Raw genomic sequence first — 23,177 nt, forward strand, 5'->3', positions numbered from 1 at the left:
GAAGTCATGCCATTGAACTGTTTTACCTTCACCTCACATTTGGCTTACAATATGAAACATGTATATACTCAGGTCGCAGGCTGAAACAAGAAATCTAAATAGGAGTCAAATATCTCTCCAGTTTAAAAAAATATATCTGAAATGATAACGGTGTTAAAATTCATCAAACTGGTAGCAACATTATACCTTCAGCATAGTTATATCACTGCAAAATGAGTGGTGCATGTCATATTCCGTTTTACTTGTTGTCAAGTTTTATTTATATAACCCAAAATCTCAAATCATAAATTTGCCTCAAGGGGCTTTATAATCTGCATGCTGGCTTATCTGCTGAATGCAATACTAAAACACCCTCACACACTCAGTCTCTGCCAAAACAGGCATTTTCACAGAAAACAGCTTATGGAAATCCCTTAAAATTGACAAGACCAGCTTACTTTTCAGCCAGTCCAGCATCCGCCTAGCTACGTTTAGAATTAATCGCCATATTGAGATATTCAACAAATGAATAGACAAACATATCTCATAAAAATAGAGATGTGTTGACTGATAAATGTTGTGAAACCATGTGGATGATGTAAAGGACTAAGTGGTAAACTCACATCCCCACAATCCTCTTTGGTCCATACAAGCAAACTAAGTAAATCCTTTATGATTATGGGAGTGATACATTGTAATGCACATAAGAGATAAGAATTCACCGGGGTAGGTAGCATTTACATGCGTGTGGTCAACCACCTAGTCATTCTGTCACATCATATGTGGGACGGAGTAAATGTGTGGGGGTGGGGGATTTGTGACAACTGCCATCTGGTGCACTGGCACACCAGCACACACACATGATGATCACAGCATCAGTGTGAACAGCAGCTTTTAAAGTATAAAAAAAAATGCTAATGCACCAGTAAACTATGCAATATGTCACTCTGCCTCCAAGATAGTCATTTAAAAAGAAAATAGCTTGGCAGGCTTTTACGGGAAACAATAAGAGAGCTGCTGCTTCCATCATAAAAATTGTCATTTTTTTCCTTTAAGTAGATGTGTAGATATCCCACAAAGTCTCCTTAGTTTGTGACAGATTTTTAGAAGAACAGCACAGTGCATAATTGAATATGTCTCGGTTGTCTGTGAGCCAGTAATTTGAATATTGCTCTTGTTAATTGAAAGAATTTTTAAGAGGCTTTTGTATCTGCATGTTTGCTTTTGCTTGTTAGCCAACACTTCGAATATTCTGAGCACAGTTGGCAGAGTTTTACCTTTTTGGGAACAGTGCGTCTTTTATTTTATTTCAAACACTCAGCCTGGACTTTTAAGCCCTCTTCCACTGGCACCTGCTGGGAGATGAGCATTCCTTCCCAAAGTCCACAAAAAAAACAGTACTAACCAGTTTCACAAAGCCTTCTGTCCTCGATTCTCTGTTTACTGCATTTCTGATATGCCCACTTTCCCTTAGTCCTCTGTTTGGCCAGAGGGATAGTAACATAGGAAATAATCAGGAGATAAAAAATTCTTCTTTCTAGTTATTTAAAATTTTGGCATGTATTATAAAGCAGACAGTGCTCCATTATGAGAAAGGTTACCTAGAACTTTTACTGTGAAGGCTTGGTATTCTGTGAGGCCTTGAAATACGTGTGGAGTAAGTAAGTGAAGCCACCTGGGCTTCCAAAAAAAAGCACAGCTCCCCATAAAAAATGACTCATTTCTCTGCAACATGACCTGACACAAGGTTTCAGCTTTTTATAAATATTACAGAAGTTTTACATGACAAAATACAGTATTTGCTATGCCCCCCTAGGAACACCTTAAAGATGTCCCTTTTAACAGGTCAAAATTATTAGGGTCCCCTTAGGACTTTGTTATTTGAATGTGTTGAATGGTTTTGCTGTAATGAAAGAGCGCAGTCTCTCAACTCCAACTGGAGAAATATAAAATATGATATTTTACATTTCAAATAAAATGTTGTGGACCTTGCTTTGTGTGGGAAGATATTGTCAAGTTGAAACAGAACAGGAACTTGTCCACATTGAATATACTGTATATATTCAGTACTGAATATACTAACACATAACTTTGCACTGTCCACATAAAATAATTTTGGCCTATAGTATAACGATTTGCTAAAATAAGAAATTCAGATAGACAACATATAAGCGTACAACCATTTTATGTATCAACTTTAAATATTGTTTCTGCAAATTACATAATTTAGTATGTAAATCTATGACCAAATAAAACAAAACATTAGTATACTTTTGGTACCACAGTGCTCCTTGACTCTAGGAAGCAAATTGCAAATTGTATGAATTGCTTTAAACTCCCCTTTAAATCAGTAAACATTGTTTCAGAAACTGGTTACAGGCAGCCAGTAAAAAGACAAGATCAGCAAAATGTCTCTATTAATTAAAATGCTTAATGGCCCTTAATGATTATGTGTCTATGAATACTTCTTCAAGAGTGGTTTGAAAGTTATCATTTGGCTGGAATATAGATAGCAATTTAATGTCTCCCAAATGTCCCTGAGAGTCCTTGCCTCGGGGAAACAACCATCTGTTTGACCTCACTGTTTAAAGTGGGTCATTTAATTTGAGATGGGGAATCAAAAAATAAAGGGTGCCTCAGTCTTTTTGGTCATAGCTTTCACATAGCTTACATTTGCATCTTTACGGATGAGAGCAGCCATAGCAAAGCATTATCACATTATATGCATATTACCTGGCAAAAAGGAAATGTCTTCAGCATGTTTGTACTGTCATCGTTTTATTAAGGTGTGTTCTGTAAGTGTGCGATGTGATTGGATGTGTTGGAGAATTCCCAAGGAGAAGAGCCATTTATAACCTCAGCTATAACAGCAGCTTGTAGCCACAGGCACAACCATCTGTTAGAAAATAGGCCACCTAAATGATATGGACTTGGGGTACATCACTCTGTACAAGACAATCATTGTAAGTGTCAATCAAGCAAAGTCTCTTCTCTTTCCTTGTTAAGTCCTCGTGGGAAAAGAGGGGTTTCCTAAGCAAAAAAAAAAACAAGCCTAGAGGCCAACTTTAAGTCACTTTCAAAGGTTAATATCACCTGTATTTGCCAAGGAGATGCTCTGTCCCAGCTGCTGTTTTGAGCCCCCTCAGCCAGATCATCTACAAGACTGGTTACGGATGCCGACTACAGAATGGGGCAACCATTAGCCTTGTCCTCTACATGGATGACATCAAGATGTTTGCCAGGAACGAATGAGACATCGACCCAGTGATCCACGCCACTAGGATCTTCAGCCAGGACGTCAGAATATTATTCTGACTGGACAAGTGTGGTGGGATGGTAACAACAAAGAGAGAAAGTATAGTCAGAACTCAGGGGACTATATTAGCAGAAGGCAGCATAACAGATGTTGAGGACAGCTACAGGTAACTTAAGGCAAAAGGGAATCATTAAGAGGCCAAAAGGAAAGCAGCAAATTCCAGGTACCTACAGAACTGGAAATTCTGAAATGGGAAGAAATGGGAAGAACCACATCTAGGCTATTAACACCTATGTCCTGCCAGTCATCAGGTACCTGCTGTCATAATAAGCTGGCCAAAAGAGGAGATAGATGCTGGATTTCACCCCAAATCGAGCATCCTGAGATTGTACATTAAGTGAAAAGGAGGCCAAGGATTAGTGAGAGTCATACACAGAACGCCATTACAAAGTGGCTGGCATAGTGGAAACTTCTGTGCCGAGTACAGGCTGGAAGTCCCACAGTCAAGATGGGATACACCACTCAGGGTGGATGACAATGACCAAGCTAAGATCCTGGTAGACTTCCATTATTTTCAAAATTTCAAATCAAAAACATGATCCTTACAGTGCCCCCTGCTTGTCCAGGTGTCCAGTTTAGAGTTTAAAAAAATGTAAATTTATAAGTAACTCCAATGTCTTTCACTTCTACACACTAATTAATAGTATAATTAACAGCCTGTTTATTTCTTATGACTTAAAATCATCATAGATTGTCCCTACCTCAGATGTATGTACTTGGTATGTTAACATTATGCAAATGAAGATATATCTTTGCTTGACAGAGCCAGCACAGCCTTGAAGCTGACCTTTGAGGTGTGTCCAGAAATGAGGAAACACATTGAAATCCTTCCGAAGACTGGCTTCATACAGGCTGAATCCAGGTTTAATGCCCAGCTCAAGTTCCTGCCGAGGTAAAGAAGGACACACGTAGGATGAAATGATAATGGAGTCATTGAAGCATTCATAATCTTATTTAAACTGTAAGCTTGTTGAGATTCTTTCTGCCTCTTATGAAAATTGTTCAATCCAAAAGAGACTTTTCATATTTATTTAGCCAGGTTTGGAGTTTTCTGACTTCCCATCCTTTGCCATTTCAAAGATAAAACCCAGGTTAACTATAAATATAGGAGTGCATAACTGACAGTTGTTTAACTTTGACCCAATGTGCCATACATTAGTTGCACAAAGAACTGTGTATGGGGTAACTAAAAGCTATGAAAATCATTTATAGTTCTAAAAATAACTGAATTTTGCTTCGAAGTGGCAGGAGTATGCTTTACATTAGCTAATGGAGGCAGCTTACTTAGACACACAACATGTCACAGCCTGTTGAGTGACTGACTATCCAGTTTTGAGGGGAAAAAAAGGATAGTGTCATCTTGAGAAGTCTGTTACTAAATATTACAATACTTATATAATAGCTTCCCTTTTTGCCTTATGGAGTTTCAAATGGAAACAATGCAACCTACAATCCTGTACATGCACTCTGAGCGCAGGGGCTTGAAGGCTTCTGATAATGAGTTCTAATGACTTTGAAGGACATGGTAATTCTTTCGAAAATGATACAGCTTCTATATTTAGTTGCAGAGGCAGGAGTTGAACTGCTGTTTGAATGCCAGAAGAGAGGACAGGGGCAAATATGAGAGGCGTGCAGTATGTAAAAACTCAGCGTGGGTGCTAGTATGTTGCTGCCCACCCTCCTTATTGTCCTTTCACAGTTCATCAGCTTTTTGTAAGGATAGCTGACATCCTTTTTTTTTTTACAAATGACAACAGTTAGGGCACATACTGGTCATCGTTCAGCAGTAGCACACGCTGGGGAGGAGCGCGAAAATGTCACTAATCTGCCTTAGTGAATCAGCAGCGGTTAGGATATGCAGACTAGAGTACGGCATTACTTTTGCTGCTACTGAGATGGTGCTGCGTTTCTGAGCACTAACACAGTTAGAGCTACTACCCCCTCCCACTGTGTAACACTTTCTCTCTCTTTTGATTCTCTGCCGTCTTTACCAACTCTTTCACACACACTTCTCTTTTCTCGGCCTCTCACCTCTGTGCTTAACAATATTTCTCTCGCTTCCATTTTCTCAATAACCATCTCTCTGCTCCTTCACTTTACCTCTGGCTACATCTATTCTGCCTCTCAGTTATTCTCAGAGTCCTCATCGTGCTATAGTATGCATCCACCATCCACCATTGCTTATATGCTGGCTGTTATTCTGCTTACATAACCTAAGACACCAGATCTGGTTCATTGTGCTCTCGTTGACAACACTGGTGCTTTTAAAGAACAATTCCAGTTGCAATTCACATGTTATTTGGTAGCTTTTGCCAGAATCAGTCTAAGGATTATAAAACCAGGAACTCCAAAGGGTAGAGTGGCACCACTAAACATAAGCTGGGCAGAAACTTGCCATCTTAATTTTACTCATTGATATGATTCAGTCTAACACTTTATATTAGCCTAATTTTGCGTAGAAGGTTATGTCTTAGTAGCATTTGTTGTATGTGTTAGGTTCTGTTGCTACAAGCAGTTACAACTTTTATGATGAAGACATGTCAATTAGATTTTGCTATGTCTGTAACACAAAGCACGACCTGTGTGGATGTGATAATCTCATCCATTTCTGCTAATATCTCGGTCAGAGGATGGAATAAATTTTTATCCAGACCTTATGAGTCTGCAAAACAGTGGTTCTGACCATCTGTATTTTCTTAAAAATTGAATGAGATTTAACTTTTTAGGTATAAATAAAATTTTGTGACATGAAAATTATGATAAAACAGAGAGGCACAAAGTCAAGGTTAGCACAATGCTATTCAAACTAATAGACATGATTGCCAAAGGACCCAAGAATGTCCCCCACCTGCACCAGAAACTCAAACAAACCATACTGGGCAAATGGGAATAACTGTGTTTCAAGCTTGTCAGCAAGCTGTTTTCCTGTATGTGTCATCTCTGTCATGGTTGGATCTGGCTTCCAAGCTGTTGGTATTCTGTAGGTTTGCTTTTGTTTTATGCAGTAGTGGCATGTCATTTAAAATGGCAATGCCAGGTCTTCCTAGCCAGTGACTATGGTTTGATTTCCAAATGCTCATTAGCAGCACTGCTTCACTCACTTTCTTATCCACATACACACTCATGCACTGTTAAATCTGGATTCTGAAATGACTCATAGCTTTCATTCTTTACACAGGTGTTTGCTTCTTGCCTTCTACTGTGAGAGAGGGTGATTCTTTCTTCCTGCCATGGAGGATTGCGTACAACCTGCCCACATCCTTAACCATGTTTCCTTTGCTTCATCCCTCTCTGCCTGTCTTCCTCCACTGTTATTTGTCACCAGCAAGCCCACACTTTCCCTTCACATATCAACAGCATTGTCCCGTACACTACATAATCCCCTCTCTACAATAGCAAGGCCACTGGCTCACATGTCTATAATCTTGTTCAACTAACACGAATGCTGTTCAACTTACATTCCTATGGACATTTAAAGTTTAATAATAAAACTAAATTGTCTTTTTGTTTTGCTTCACTCACTTAGCCTGAAATTGTGTCTATGTTTTCCACTTTAAGCTTTGTTTATTTAATTTTCGATCAGCATAGAAGCTTTGGTTTTGGTTGCTCGGATAGATCACATTCACAGAAGAAATATGCCAACTAGAAATTTCTGTTAGTTGGCTTACATGTGCAGCTGTGTCTGTCTCCCCAGCTATGATAATGACATGTACAGTACTGTATGACTGTTTTCTGTCACTTTACTCATGCCAGCTATGTACAGTACAAAGATGCCTTTGTCGTTTTTAATCCCAACTACAAATCTCTAAATGGACCTGCCATGGCCATGTGACCTGCCTCACTTTGGTCTAGTAATTTGAGTTTAGATCTTAAGGAGAACTTTATAGTTTTGAAAACCAGGATTATAGGTTGAGGAAAAGATTCTGCATGCGTAGAATTTCAGTCTAATATATTTTATAAAGGCTATATTTTATTTTTGCTTCTTAACTGAGTTATGACAAGATCGTTAGATTAGGATTGCTTGAATGAGAAGTGCAGGGTGTAACCTCTGAAGAGTAAAGCAATGTGTCCCACACATCACTTCCTGCTCTTAGGGCGATTGTAAGCATGGTTTGCCGATCACACCAGTATCAGTAATGTTAATAACGCAGTGAGGTACGGGAAGAAAAAACAAAATACCTGTTAGGTTAATGTAATTTTTAAGAATTTTTTTCCCGACTCTTTACTACATTTTTTTTGTCCCATTCCTTTTCCCATAATGAAAAATCCCTAAGCCTCTTAATCCGTTTTGTAATCCTTTTCATAATCACTTTTTAATGGAGAAGTGAAATTCAAACTGTAATCTATTCTGACGAGGACTGCATATATTTCAGATATATACTACCCTTTTTGCTCACATGAGGTAAACTGTTTCAGTAGTTACTGTATGTCCTACACTGTTCTCAGACGTTCTATTAAAGGAGAATTACTTTTGGGTGAGACTGTGGATAATCTGGCTACAGAAGAGAAGAGCACACAAGCAAATCTGTGCAGGACAGTGACAAATCTAAAACCCCATCCATCCGCAAAATTCTCTCGACCATATGGGCCTGGCGATCTCACACCAGGCTTTTCCACTCTGCCCTGCCAAGCTAATTCAATAGTGACTCTCCAGCAGCGATTCTATTAGTAGGCAGAACAAGAGTGCTTCCTTAAATACACCTCTAAGATCACTGGTCAAGCTATGAAGGAAAAAGACATTTTTAATTACCCCATTTTTGTAAATGCAGAGATTTCATTTTGATTTGTGAGGAAGTGACCTTTCAAGCTCTGCATCATTAAAGATGTCGTAGAGCAGCAGCAATGAGGCCTAGGAAATATGAAACACAAACCTGAAGCTGACAGATTTGTTGAAGGCGGGCTTGGTTATAGTTCTTTGAAAAAATTGTGCTGACAGACATTAACAGCCTTAGCTCTCCAGCCTTCAACCAGCATTAAGAGTGTAAAGAGGGAGAGACAGAGAAGACAGTTGATAGGGGAGAGACAGAGGAAGGAAAAGCAAGAAAAAAGATCCAACAAACTGCATTTGACCACTCTTTACTTGGTAATGACACACACATACACACAAAACCTATATACAGCATATAATATCATGAGAGCAGCTATCGACACTGGAAAATATTGAAGGACTAGAGTTTTACATAAGCCTGTGCATGACTACTGGGCTTCTTTGAATAATACTTATATCTCCTATCACCATGGCTACAACCTACAGTAGTGTGGAGGCGAACTCTACATCTCTCTCCTGCTTTCTCTGGCGAGCCGATCCTACAGTCGTGGGTTAAAGTAAAGTAATTGGTCTTCAGGGCCTGAATCTCAATCTTTCTTTATAAAGCTGGGCAGTGGCTTGTGGATTTTGACTGTTGACATCTAATGTATCGACAAAACAAATTGCAATCTTCAAAATCATTGCTGCATTTGTGTGCTTGTTTTCAACCTCTAATTAGTGTTTTGGCTCCTTTCTGCTCAAATAATGGAGATAAAGCTTTTTTACAAAACAAATTGCCCCTTTGCATAATTGTGTGTTTTCCATTTTAGATGCTCCTTATCCAAAGATGGCAGGAAGTATTTTGATGAAGAGACCGGAGTCCTGGAGGTTCCAATGACTGTGCATGTAGCAGGCCAGGTTTGTATCATACCATACACTGTGTAAGTATCCTCCCTGGATCCTGAAAATAATATACTTATCGTGCAATACAGGGCTTGTCCTACTTTGTCCCTAACAGAAGCATAGCCACTGAAGGTTGTAACCTATTTTGCTGATAACAAGCTAAAATTATCTGCCACCCTTAAGGCCCAGTTACTTCACTTGTGCTAATAAGCCAAGGATAAAGGGGATTTTACTGAAAATGTCTTTGGAACATGAGTTAGCAGAAATACTGTATTTTTTTTCTTATGCCTCTGGTATATATTTTTTTAGTAAAATATATTTTGTTCATAACGATTTGGTTTCAAGCTCTTATTCAGAGAAGGAAACAATTTAATAGCCCCTTAATTTATAACATAATATGGAGACATCAATGCAAACACTTGTAAAGAGTCTGTACACCGAACCCACAATTATTAAGAAGAAAACCAGAAGTTTCAAGGAGCATTTCGTTGCAAAACAGCTAAGCAGTGACCTGAAAATTCTCCTACCTGTCCCTGTTTTTAGTTGGTTCACCAAAGTTAAAAACTCTTTTAGAGTTTTTGAATTAATTTGAATGTTAAATGAATTTAAACTAAAACCTTTGTTTTTAGCTAAACAAAAATTTAACAAAATCTTTTCAAGTCTGTATAGTCACCCATACAATTTGGTTCCATTCCTCTCTAAATAAAATTCTAAATATGTGTGCAGTATATAAAAACGAAAGCCCTTGAAGTAGAAAATAATTTGCTCACAGAAACTGAATTCCTTCAAATCAAGCAGTCCTTATTAGAAAAAACACAGAGCAGCTGCTTAAACATTCGCCTCACATTGATGCCAGTACTCTTTCTCAGTAAATCTAAATCTGGTCCATCTTCTTGCCAAATCGTCACCTTCCTCGTCCTCACCATCCATCCCTATTCTCTACCAGGCCATGGAGATGAGAGGGTTGTTGAGGGGGGGAGGGTTCTCTGACATGAAGCCAAAGATTGGGCCAGGATGCTCCTGTAGAGCACCAAAGCTGTTGCCCCCACCTCGGGCCAAGCTCCTGCATGGTCACCAGACTTTGCAGCAGCCAGGAACGCAATGATGCAGAGACAGATAAACAAGGTCATCAGCTGATCATCTGCATAATGCAAGAGGACATCATCTTGAGAAAATAATACTAGTACTATTTTTTAATCTAGTACTAGTATATTGTACTTTTTATCCCACATAAACCATGATAGATTTATTAATTAATCAATGGACCGTGAAATGTGTAATAACTGACTGCTTAAAATAGTCCCCAACATACTGTAGGTACTATCTCAGTGACTCAATGATGAAGGGTGTCTACATACATGAAAGCATTGCTCCATTTCAGATCAGAGGACTAAAGTGGTCTAGACTTGTGAATTTCATTTATTAAATACATGCAGTGCAAGAATTCAAATTTAAAATTAACAGACTTCAGAAGGCTCATTTAAGTCCCATGATCATGTCACTGCAGTCTTTGTTGTCAGTGTTTTTTATTTTCTTCAATATGAATTAGAAAATGTATAAAAGTTTTAAAAAGATATTCATTGAAAACTGTTTTCATGGTAACATTTTAGCAGTACATTAGAATAAAATCAGTCTAGCCCCAGTGTGATTGACTGACAATGAAATTAAAAAAAGGAAAGAAAAACTTATTGTTTTAATTGATGTGGATAAAAATGTTCCACTTAAACAATAATGGCCAAATGGTTATAAGTTTCTTCATGGTTGTGTGTTTAGGTGCAGTCTATCGGTTTTACTGTCCATGCAGTTGTGACCTCCTCCAATCTGCAGTTTGACCAGACTGAGGTGGACTTTGGCTACTGTTCCATTTACCAGTCAGTCAAGAGTACCGTTCGTCTTACAAACCTGTCCCTGCTACCTCAGGACTTTGGCTTCTTGGGCATTCCAGAGGTACTGCATGAGTAGCAAGAACTTCGATCAGTGCTATGAATACTTTCTTTTGGATTAAACATTACTTAACTTGTGAAGTGCATTTACCCAGATTCAAATATAAGAAGAAACTACCTCAGAAACTTCCATTGTATCAGTGTGTAGAATATTTAGTCATTAAGATTTCATTCCATTTCCATTAATAGTAAATTAGCACAGTTCTGGTATAGTGTAAACAGAGCAACACTAAAGAGTAATGATGTTATCAGTGCAAATGAAAAAATGAGTTAAAGTGACACTGAATTATATGTATGGTTGACAAGCTTTACTTGACAAACAGATAAAGATTGGCCACTGACGAAAAGATGAGAACCAAAAACATTAAAAAAAACTTTGTCTGGTTTCATAAAAATGATAAGGATCATGATTTTAGGACATATAGGAAATTTTGTGTTCTGTTAAATTACAGTTTATAGATGTCCAGCCTAATGATGGCTTTGGTACACTGCTTCCCCATGAGACCCTGGAGATTGACCTGATTTTCAGTGCCAGCAAGGCAAAAGAATACAGTTTCCGGCTCACCTGCAAATCTGGGGCTAACAGGTCAACTTGCAATTCTTACTTGTTTGTAAATGTATTGTCATTTATATGGAATATGATTTTATTGGTGTTTGATATTTCTAAACTGATGGCTATTTGTTTTCTGTTGTGTTCAGAGATTTCCTGCTCAATTGCCGAGCAGTGGGTGTCCGTCCTCCACTGGAGCTCTCTCATTCTCTGGTCCAGTTTGGTGCCACGGCAGTCGGTGACCAATCCACAGCTATACTGTACCTGATAAACAAGCACACCGAACGTGCCCAGTCCAAACAACAAGTCACTTCAGCGTTCAAGGATGCTGTGACTCCTGGAACTCCAAGGCTGTTCTCCTTCACCACACCAGAGCATTCGGAAATCCACATATCTCCTTCTGCAGGACGCCTGCTCCCTGGAGAGGTGGGATAGAATACCACTTGTGTTTACACTGATGTTAAAAGGACCAAACACTGATTTTACACAAACAGAGCAGATAGCCAGTCGTAAGGAGTGAAAATAGGTGTGTTTAGCAGTAGATGTGCTTCTTCCGTGGCCCTTAGGCCCAGACTTAGATAGTTGTTTAGAGCATGGGGCAGGTTTTTGTAATTGTAAAGAGTTATGCATTTTGCTTGCTTCTTGTGCATTGCTGACTGCTTTGCAGTTATCTGCTCCAAACACGTCCTGCATCTTCACTGGAGCACCCTGAACACCTCCAATTGACACATTTTCAACTCAGAATTGTTTTGAGAGGCCAGACAATTGACAGCAGGGTCCCACACGTTCTCAAATAAGCCTAAAATAAGAGACCATTGTTCAAGTGAACCAGGCCAACCTCCTGAATGAGTTAGTTGTACTCCCTTTGATTGCTCCTTTTTCTAAGGGTCTCATGTACCTGCATGGAACTACATACTCTGCATGCAACATATTTTAGAACATCCTCTTCCCCTTCATCAGAGCCAGAGCAAGTGCCCCCAACCTATCCATTCTTTATTTATTCTTTAGACTCCTATATTTCAAAGATATTTAGCTGTGTTTAGTTTAGCCATTAAGGACGGTGATTTTGTTGTTGCTTAGTAACAAAAGCTGCTTCTTTTTAAAGTGTAATTTGACTGACATGGGCATTAACCAAGCAGGCAGTCTTTTCACAGAAAGATGATATTTGGTACTGCTTATAAGCTTATTCAGTGCTTTGACGATATCCCAACCAACCATAATTAGACCATGACATACAGTTATTTTGGAAAAAGCGATTGGTTGGAATATGAGAAATGCAACATAAGAGGGCAGAATATTGTGGCTTCTAATGTTTTCTTTTTTTATCATAATTTTCCCAAATTCCTTGTTCTACTTTCACAAGAAAGTAAAATTGACCTTATTATGTAAACATTTGCAACTTAGATTGGAAAGAAATAAAGGTCTCGGCCTCAGTGCAACTCAGTACTACAATGCAGAATTACTGAGAGACAAACATGTCACAGCAGATACAGAAGTGTAATGATGCTCTCTACTGGACATCTGGTGAAAATGAATGAGTGCTTTTTATTTTGCCCTGTCTGTACTAGAACTTCAACAAGTACAGAACACAATAACAAATTGTGAATTTTAAATTCACCTTGTGCACCGTAATTTTAAGAACTGTGGGTCATCTGCATACTCAACGTCTTTGTAAAATGCAGATAAAGCAATTGCAATAATTTTTTCTGCTATTGAAAAACAGAGGGATTTTTGACGTGGGTCCATTTAGTCCACACAAAAAAAAAACATAAACATAACATAAAATATGTATTAGAGAATTACATTTAACAAATTGCCAGGGTGTAAGAGCACTATAGTCTTTTATTAAGTACAACAAACAGTATTACTCACTTGATTGCTGTATCTTGAAAATCTGTTTATCAGTTAGTAATTCTGACATGTTCCAATCTCTTCACCTAGAGATGTCTGGTTCAGGTGATGTTCAGACCCAGACTGGTGGAGCAGGAGATCAGAGAAGAGGCGCTGCGTCTTCATTACCAATCCAAATTGCTCCATGAGAAGGAATTGGAGAGAACTAGACAGGCTGAACAGAAGGTACTTCCTGCCCACACTCCAATTCCAGACAACCCCAACTAGTGTAAGGGTTTGTGCCGCCACGGGGAAATTACACGTGAAAACTGTGAAACTGTAAAGTTTCTAGTATTTCTTTACACCTCTATACCATTACGGAAGTTCATATAAAATGTAGCAAATACATTTGTCTTACCTTAGTGCAACCCATTAATCGTGTCCGTGTTTTGTAAGAGTAAAAAGGACACATCAGTGGAATCCACTAAAGGAAAAAAGGCTCCTGTAAATGCAAAGAACTGCAAGGTGTCAGATGACCTAAAGACAGACAAGCTATCTGAATCACCAGATCCTGCCGACATACAGCCAGGGTATGAGTTTTCTTTTCTTTCTTTCTGTTTTTTATCTTATTCTTTACTTTGATTTTGAAAAGCATGACCCCTTTGCAGAACATAAATGTCAGTAAAATAAATATTCAATAATGAATATTCTATAGCTGGACATCATAGAGTGATGTTGCACAGCCACACAAAATTATTCTTAAGGAAGTATCTTTCACATCCTGTTGGAAAACCTTCAATTGTATGAAAGTAGGGAAACTCATCGAAACAATACCAAACCAAACTGAAATATAAATTACTTGCAAGTTCCTTTTTTACATTCTTTCTTTGGCATTTTTAATTTTTTCAGCATACACAGTATGATCTCAACAGGGCTGGAAAATTTTGCTCAGACATTTTGTGATTGTGCTAAGAAATGTTTGTTGATATGTTTAAACATGCAAAGTCTTTACCTTCAAGGTCAGAGCTTTATGAGCAGGCCAGAGCCTCTCTGCTGTATTCCTTCACCCAGTGCTACAGTGAGTACACCATTCCCTGCTTTATATCAGATGGAGACCCTCCAGAGGAAGACAGACAAGCCCAGCCAGCATGGAGGTAATATAACATACCTATTATGTTCATTCAAATGTTGTTCTCGTCTTACAATTTACAGATTTTGTAGTCCATTGGACATCCTAAAAGTGAACCATTTGAAATCATGTCCTCCATTCTATGACTGTATGTAACAAGGAAATAGCCCAGCACATAATCTCTAACAAAACCCGAGTTTGTATTCAAATTAAGCATCAAAATATAATAACATTATTTTAGTGAGACTCAGTAGTACTAGTACATGTTACCTTTTGACCGAGCCAGGCTAGCCCATTCCCCTTTTTCCAGCTTTTGTGTTAAGGAAAGGAAAGTAGCTACTGGCAGTTAATACATTTACTATAAATCACTGACATCTAGTAAACCCAAAGCGTTTGGTTGCTCCCATCCTAAAGGACTGGGGTCACTTGTTTTGCTCAGTTAGGAACTGTGTTTTAATCCCAACCCAAAATATGGACCTGAATAGCATTTAGCGACATTAGCTTTCATCTAACAAGCATGCGTTTGCAAATTTACAAGGAACATGTTGATTAGTAGGGAGTTGTCCTCTTTGATGCCCAATTTTTTGGCCCAATCTGAGGAGACGCTTTTAAAAAACGTCACCACTTTATTACTCCATTTATGCAACACAGTAGTGAATTATATCCAAGTATATCTGTTAATAGGAGATAAACTGAGTAGTGAAAATTAACAGTGATAGTGGTCACATCTGAGGGCAACATGAAGAACTCAGAAATTACATCCTAAATAATCATTTCTGACAAACCTCTGTGACCTCTCTATGTAACTTGTCTATGAGATTTCTTGTTGGGTAAAAACTGTACCTGACATATCAGCATATTTCAATATGCTTTTTTCTAACATTATTAAGAATAATGTAAAACATTTTAAAACATGTTTAAAGTGTGATACCTTTTTGCATTTGGTTGAGTAGCCTGGTTCCTCTCTGGTTTTATCGAGTAGCTCTAAATATTTGATAAAACGACTTTAGGTAGAACATAGAAATACACTAAATGTAAGCAAGTACAAATTCTGAAGCTTTTCAGCTTTAGCTGTTGTGTGTACTATGTGTTTTAGATATCTTCAATATGTCTATTTACATATTGTTATCCAATTAGTCTGTTGTGTTGCAATTTGTCTTGGCATATTTGCTGGATCTTGAAAGTGTTTTGGTAAAAAGACAAATGTGTAAGCTATCACTCAGGTTCCTTAATTCATAGCTTGTCACATCCAACCTTTCTACAGCCCCTTCAATACTCTGTATGTGAAGCTGCAGTGTCTTGCTGTGCAGCCTCCTCTAGTGGTGATATCCAACAATGGAAACAATATCATAGATTTCCAGCAGGTGGCAGTAGGTGAGTCGTGTTAAATGGTCATTTATCTTGCAGCCTGGTTCTTTACATTTTGTAAGTTTGCATTCCACCTATCGTTTTAAACATCATCTTACTCAGTTTACTTATTATTTTTTGTGTGTGTTCCTTTTTTTCAGGAGAGAAAGCGATAAAAACATTTACAGTTCAGAACATTTCAAAGGAGTCTTTGGATGTATCCTTTTTCTAACTACTAACTACTAATAATACTACTAAGAGCAAAGACTCGTGTTCCAAACTGCTTATGCAAATACATATACTATAGTTTTTAAATCACACGTGGTAAGTATTGTACTCTATGCACCCATCTTTACATAGTTGTACAAATGTTGAACTTGCTTTCAAAAGTTGAAGCTCTAGTTTAAAGACTTTGAGTATTTGTATTGATCATTATATCAGTAAGACAGTATTTTTACAAATCAGCTGTAGCATTATGACCGCCTGCCCGATATTAACTAAGTCCCACCAAATAGTGTATTATACACTTTTTCCCATAATTCAGTCTTGGTGCTATCTCTTCCCCAGTTAAGTCGCACACAAGCTCCTGGCCATTCACATGCAATTTATATTTCACATGCCCATTGCAAACACTTTTAGAAGTGTACACAGGTCAGCGTGGGCACTCTGACTGATCTCCCACTATGGAGCCCCATAGACTAAAAACTAGATGGCATTGTGTTTTCTGACATCCTTATATCAGCATCAACATTTGTAACAATTTGGCACTTGTCAAAGATGTTCAAATCCTTGCCCATACATTTGCCCATGTTTTCTAAGTGGAATACCTTTACTTTTGTACTGTAAGTAAAATGTAGATAATGTGCTTAGAACTTTTACTTGTGTAAAATATGTAGGTTAGGGTTAGGAAGTGGTACTTGTAGTGGAGAATTAGTTTAGGCCAACACTTGCACTTTTACTTGAACATTGAGTTTGTGTACTTCTACCGCCTCTGCACACAGTGTATCACATTTCGCTCCATATGGGTCTGTGCAGCCACAGACTGCTCACAGACTGCTCAAAGTAGCTCAAAGAATTGAACTGAATTGAATTGAATTGAATTAGACTCCCTATAGGGTCACTTTACCAAAATGACCAACCCGATAGCAATATTCAGCGCCACAGATTTACTTTTCTTTGCCTTTGTTTATACATATCCGACCCTGAAAGTTCTGCCTCCAATACTTACAAAGTATAAAAGTACAAAAATATTACTTAGGAGCCCTTTGTGTCTTTCTTTGAGAGCAGATAGTAGACAGATAGTAAGAAATGAGGGGAGAGTGGGACAAGAAATAAAATGCAACACGGGTCTGCATCTGGAAACTTGGGAAAAGTGGGTTCATTGCAGTTAATGTGCTGTTGTAAACAGTTTTATATGGACTGAAAACTGTAAACAGTTTTTATTGGATTTTCAAGTGTAGCATTTTTCTTTTAGGTCTGTGTTGCCTCTTAGATTTAATTTTTAATGCCATATGCTACAAAAAAAAATTCAGTTTACCTTTAGTTTTGCAATCTCAGACAAGACCAGGTTTGCCTTGGTGGCCTCTGGGTTTAAGATGTTGCAATTGCAGCAAACCTGGCCAAATAACATCATCATTGCAACATAGGCAATTATGTCAAAATGTGTTAAAGTAAACGTTAGCATTTGGTAGCATGCTGCAGAAACATTCACTGAATGTACACGTGTGACGTTTATCCAGATATATATTATGATCTTTACTCATTTATACTTACCATTTCATTGTATTTCATTCCTGCTACTCCAGATAATTGGGATAATAATGACTTTTCTCCATTGTAATTTTCTTTAACTATTACCTAGCTAAGCGCATCACTGCTGGATATAATTGGTACATTTTCACTTCTTAATGCTCTCAGATGCATTCGACCTGGAGAAAAACACACTCTGATTCTGGCTTTCAGTCCAACTCAGGAAAAAAAGGTGGGGGTATAATCTAACATGGACTAATGGAGCAATTGTTAGAAATTAACAAAATATAAGCATATCACCATCATGTCACATTTTGCCTCTAATAAATGGCCAATAAGTAATTAAGTGGATCATCTAAGAAGTTTTTTTTTCATCCCATGTTAATACATTTGATTCACCATCAAATGAGAAACTACATTATAGATTTTCATTTTTTATCCACTACCTTCTATGGTTTTCTAGTACTGTGAGACACTGGAGGTGCGTAACAAGACAATTACCCTGGAAATGACTCTGGTTGGGGAGGGTGTAGTCCCTGCTGTCACCTTGTCCCACCCTGGATGTCTCCTTGACTTTGGCTATGTGTTGAAGAATGAGAGCAAATCACAGATCCTGAAGGTCAGTTAGCAATGCACCAATGGCAAAAGCACAAGACATGTGATGTCACTGGTTTTGAAGAAAGACAATCAATCCATAACTGTAAGTGTGTTGAGTGTTGGTAGGCACTGATTTCAGCCTCTGTAATAATATTCAGCCCTATCTTGCCTATAGCTCCACAACAACTCAAGGCTATCTGTGGGCTTTAAGGTGCTGTTGGCCAGCATCTCTCCTTTCAAGCCTCAGGGCGGAGCTGACAAGGTGGCCCTTTTGCTTGGCAGCTACAGAGACTCTCAGATTCTGTCTATAGTAGGTACGGTATAATTAACAATGCACTATTCACCAGGTAACCTGGCATCTCCAAAAGAAAAAAGATGGAGCACGGTTTGTCCATGAAGTATGTGGATATTGATGACTCTAAGTACATATACAGTTGGGTGCATAAGTTTGCAGCGATTTGTTTTGAAATTTAAAAAGAGTAAAACTTATATGACTTTTAAATGTCAAAGGGGGGGAAACTCAACCCTAAACCTAACAAAATTGTAGAACATGTTCTGCTACTGAAAATGTTCTTTTAGCTTCAGAAGTAACACATATTGTCAAGGAATGGGTTTTAAAAAGTTATCATAAAATAATGAAAATTAAGTTTGCATCCCCTTTATAAATTGATAAAAACAATTGCTTTTTGTTACTTTTGGATTAAGAAACATATTTATATTGAATTAAATATAATAAAATTTGGCTAAAGTTTGACTAATTTTGGCATTTCATAATAAGGGGATGTAAACTTTTGCACCTAACTGTATCCCTTGGTTTCATAAAGACATGAATACATTATTACATACATATATGTGACAAATTAAGGCCAAACCAGATTTCATTAGCAGAAAAACAACAAATGTTAAAGCATCCAGAATATGAGGCCTCACTGAAGACAGTAAGACAGTGTTAATTCAAGTAGAGTCAAAAAAAAATATTATTTATTTAGTATGAATTAAATATTTGCCTGTGGCAGAAGTATGTGAACCTTTTAGTATTATTATTTCATTTAAAGGGGAAAATGGAGTCAAGTGTTTCCTGACCTTAGTCTTATAGAAATGCAGTAGAAGGACTTTAAGCGGGCTGGTCTGGACATGTTCAGCTGAAGTGTTTTATGCAAAACAGGTACTGAAGTCCACATACTTTACTACATATATTTAATATTGTTTAATTTTACAGTAAATTAAGTACCTTTATGTAGTTTTAGGACTTTTTTAGAGAAAATTCTAAAAAGGTTAACTTTTTAAGCACCATTTTATAACATGAATGTTTTGACCACATGTGCATAATTCTCATAAACACTTTTCCTTAATTTCATCTTTTGTTTTCAGTTGACCAACAGTTTTCATTAATACTGTTAGCACCTCCTTATTTCAACCACAGCATCACCAGTATGCATCTATCCATCCATTATCTGTATTCACTTATTCTGTTTAGGGTCAAAGGGGGTCTCACCTGGAATCATACATAAACATGAATAAAGGAAGTGTCTCCTTTGTACTGTAATTATTATAGCATTAATATATGTAATATGGTAACGGGAGTTATTAACAAATAAGCAGCAAAATTGAAATACACAACTGTGTCTTTTGAAATAAGAATCATTGAAGCACAAAGACCGTAGGCAACACTAGGTTTTATCAATTTCCCCTACTAGAGCAGACATGTTAATAATAGTGTACTGTACTTTTTGTGTGCAGGAACCCAGAACTACAGTGGGCTGAGTGTGTTCAGTGTGGTGCCAATAGAGGGTAGCATTGCTCCAGGGCAGAGCCAGGACATAACTGTCATCTTTCAGCCTGACCACTCATCTGTCAATTATTCTGACACACTCACAATAGAGCTCACGAATAAGGTCAGTAGAACAACCAAAACATGCATCAACCCACGCACTCTTTCAGACTTGACTTTTTTTTTTCTTAACTTGATTTGGCCCAAAATTAATGGCTGTAAAAATAATTACATTATCTAAGTAAAACACTGTCCTCCTAATAAGTTGTTGTTGTCCAAATGTACTTACTGCACCCTGTATGTCCTCAGTTCACTCTATAGGCCAGAAAAGGCCAATCTGTCTCACCTGTGGCTTTTCTGTCTCCCAGAGTAAAGTGTGTGTGATGGATCTGAAGGGTGCAGCCTCTTCACATAACATGTATCTGTATGGTGCAGATGTGCTGACAGTGCCCATTGAATCCCTTCTCCCTCCACTGATAACCTGTCAACCTCAACTCACAGGCAACACAGGTATCTCTCCCATTGCCTATGAAAGAAATCCCATAACTTAATGCAATAAATAGTCAGTATGGATCAGTGCTCCACTGTTTCCATCCGTCCATTGTTCTTAACTGCTTATCCTGTTGGGAAGGGATGGAGCCTACCCCAGTTATAATTGGGCGAGAGGTGGGGTACAACCAGAATAGGTCTCCAGCCTATCTCAGTGCCAACACAGAGCGACACACACGAGTAAACAAACATTCACACTCACGCTTTCACACTTACAGGCAATTTAAAGTCACAATTAACCTTAAGTGCATGTCTTTGGACTGGTGGAGGAAACGCACGGATTGGGGGACCTTGTAGCTGTGAGGCGGCAGTGCTGACTACTCCACCGCTGTGCTGTCCGCCGTTAATCTGTGAAAATGACCCACGCCAACACGTTCAAGTTTAACTCTACTCCCTAAGAAACTGAGTTAAAATGTGTAAAAGTGCCGACTAAGTCCTCTGTTTTTTCTGTTTTGTAGAACCAAAGGTGATGGAAAAGGACCACATGCCTGTGCTGGTGACACTGCGGGCTACTTACAGAGGGGGTGTGATCGTGCCTGCAATGAGGGAGCTGCACGTGGGCTGTATCCACTCTGTTAAGAAGGTACTTTGATGTTTTCACCATCCTGAACAACAGAGGTAACAGGTTTACTCAGATATGCAGCTGAATTGTTCTCATTATCATACTGTAATTAATAACATTACTATAGAAATTCCTCATTAGAGACTTTAAACCTCTAGATTATTTTTATTTTACAGTATCTAGCTTATCATGCCGTAAGCATGACATCTGTGATATGCAAACATACATCTGAGTCGTCTGGCTGTGCTTTTTTCCTAAAATACCTGAAATGCCAGACGTAATAAATGACAAACTGGAACTAGGAAACATTTTCATCAGTTATCATTGCTTAGAAATACCAGATGCTGCTGCCACGTTTCCCCCTTTTGCCAGTGAGAATAATATGGCATAATTGCACCATTTCTTTATGAAATAATGCTGTTGAGGCAAAAATGGTACAGTTGAAACACTCAACAGCTTTATGGAGTTTTTTTTTTCCCCAGAGTGGTGAGTTTTACTGGGATAGTGTGCCATCCCTGCAGCAGCAGGGCTTTAGTGTGGAGCCTATCAAAGGCAGTGTGGAGGCAGGCGAGAAACGCACCATAACTGTCACATGGACACCCCAGAGTGGATACAAGGTGAGGAAGAGATGGTTTTTGATCGGAAAACATAATTTACAAACGAGATTCTAAAAAAAAATTAATGTTTATATTAATGCCTAATAACTTAAATCTGTGTCAGTGGTTAAAAATATTGTGTGTGTTTGTTTCAGCCATATGAGGTGGTGAAGACATGTGTGCCTCTAACTTTGAAAGAGCATGAGAAGCATGTTTACAGAGTCACCTTGATGGCTTTGGTCTCCATCACTGAGGAATGACCTCTACAGTACCTGGATGCCAGCCAGTGGGAAATCAGCACTCACACACTGACATAAGCGTAGAATGTATGGTTTGGTGATGTCATCGGGTCACAGGCTTAATGCAGTTATTGCAAGCAAATGATTTGCAACTTAATATTAACTCTTATTCACTTGAATCTATTTTACATAAAAAAATGGGTGGGTTCAAACAAAAGGTGCTATCTTCCAAATAAGAATCTTCGGATCCAAATATACCTGGATACACCTGGAAATAAAAGCTGAAATGTTGATCTATTGTCTCATATCTATCTTTTGATGTGAAACCCAAATGTTTTCAGTCTACAGCAATAATAAAGGAATTCACCTCACTGATCTAATATTTTTGGAGGGGAGTGTATATATAATTAAATGGCTGCAGATTATTATTCTAATATTTTCAGCCAGCAGATGTATCCTCCACTCATCATTGTCCATGTCTTCAATTTGAAAAATTATACCATAGCATAGTGGTAAAACTAAATAGGCAGAAAAATAATTATTTGCAGCAAATGCTTTGCATAATAAAACCTAAGTATTTTTGTAAAATGTTGTATTACTTTCCCTCTGTTAAAGCTGTAATTATGACAATAATGTAAATCACTAATAACCTAACCGGAATCTTCAATTAAGGACAAAACATTAGTAATTTGTAGCATTTGCAGTGAAATAAAAGATATTTTAAAATATCGTCCAGAGCAGAGGAAAAGAAAACAACTAAGGTCTGAAGGACATTTTAATAGAAAAAAAATGAAACAAAAAAACAAAAATAAACATAAAAAAAAAACATATTGGACCTAGAATATATCCTCTGTAGCAAAATGTGTTTATTAAAGAACTTAACAGTATGAACTTTATTCCACCAGCAGGGGGTGTGTAATGACAAGCGAACATCTGGGATATATTACAGTTAAGGGTGTGTCAGCTGATGTAAGCCAGCAGATGTATAAAGTACACATATATAGCACAGCAGGTCCTCTACAAACCAAGTGAAAAGAGGCAGAGTTCACACTGAGGTCAAACAAAGTGCAAGCTGAAATATGACACAGCGTGAAAAGGTTATTATAGATGAGTATTGGAGGGTTTAAAAGGCTACTTAAATTATAGCCTATTGATCAGGAAAAGATTAGTATATTGTTTTATTAGTGTTAGTGGTAGGTGCTTATTTGGAGCTGTAAGTCTGAAAAGATGAAACAGTAATAGTGGTGTTATTCACAGTGACTGTAGTCTATTGATTAATATAACATAAGCTATATTTGTAACTAGATCTATAAGCTGATTCAGTCTAACATTAAAACATAAGAGTCAATATCACCTTCGAAACCAAAGCC

The 23,177-nt window shown here is 37.9% G+C and overlaps 1 protein-coding gene across 5 annotated transcripts in view; it reads left to right on the plus strand.

The window, feature by feature from the left end:
* Positions 1 to 22,100, plus strand: part of cfap74 (cilia and flagella associated protein 74) — a 46,751-nt gene extending 24,651 nt beyond the window's left edge. For 4 of the 5 annotated variants that reach the window (XM_067527902.1, XM_067527904.1, XM_067527903.1 and 1 more), the window contains exons 23-40: positions 4,059 to 4,187; positions 8,873 to 8,960; positions 10,719 to 10,892; positions 11,341 to 11,474; positions 11,588 to 11,864; positions 13,380 to 13,514; positions 13,725 to 13,858; positions 14,288 to 14,422; positions 15,662 to 15,771; positions 15,906 to 15,961; positions 17,606 to 17,725; positions 17,957 to 18,112; positions 18,266 to 18,404; positions 19,831 to 19,985; positions 20,230 to 20,371; positions 20,869 to 20,993; positions 21,455 to 21,589; positions 21,724 to 22,100. In XM_067527902.1, the coding sequence (XP_067384003.1) occupies positions 4,059 to 4,187; positions 8,873 to 8,960; positions 10,719 to 10,892; positions 11,341 to 11,474; positions 11,588 to 11,864; positions 13,380 to 13,514; positions 13,725 to 13,858; positions 14,288 to 14,422; positions 15,662 to 15,771; positions 15,906 to 15,961; positions 17,606 to 17,725; positions 17,957 to 18,112; positions 18,266 to 18,404; positions 19,831 to 19,985; positions 20,230 to 20,371; positions 20,869 to 20,993; positions 21,455 to 21,589; positions 21,724 to 21,828 (2,449 nt within the window). In that variant the 3' untranslated portion in view covers positions 21,829 to 22,100. Of the gene's footprint in view, positions 1 to 4,058; positions 4,188 to 8,872; positions 8,961 to 10,718; positions 10,893 to 11,340; positions 11,475 to 11,587; positions 11,865 to 13,379; positions 13,515 to 13,724; positions 13,859 to 14,287; positions 14,423 to 15,661; positions 15,772 to 15,905; positions 15,962 to 17,605; positions 17,726 to 17,956; positions 18,113 to 18,265; positions 18,405 to 19,830; positions 19,986 to 20,229; positions 20,372 to 20,868; positions 20,994 to 21,454; positions 21,590 to 21,723 lie in introns of those variants that run through there. The other variant, XM_067527905.1, reaches the window with a different exon arrangement.
* The last annotated feature ends 1,077 nt before the right edge of the window (positions 22,101 to 23,177 follow it).

Source organism: Channa argus, chromosome 13 (genome assembly GCF_033026475.1).
Source record: "Channa argus isolate prfri chromosome 13, Channa argus male v1.0, whole genome shotgun sequence".
Taxonomy (NCBI): Eukaryota; Metazoa; Chordata; class Actinopteri; order Anabantiformes; family Channidae; genus Channa; species Channa argus.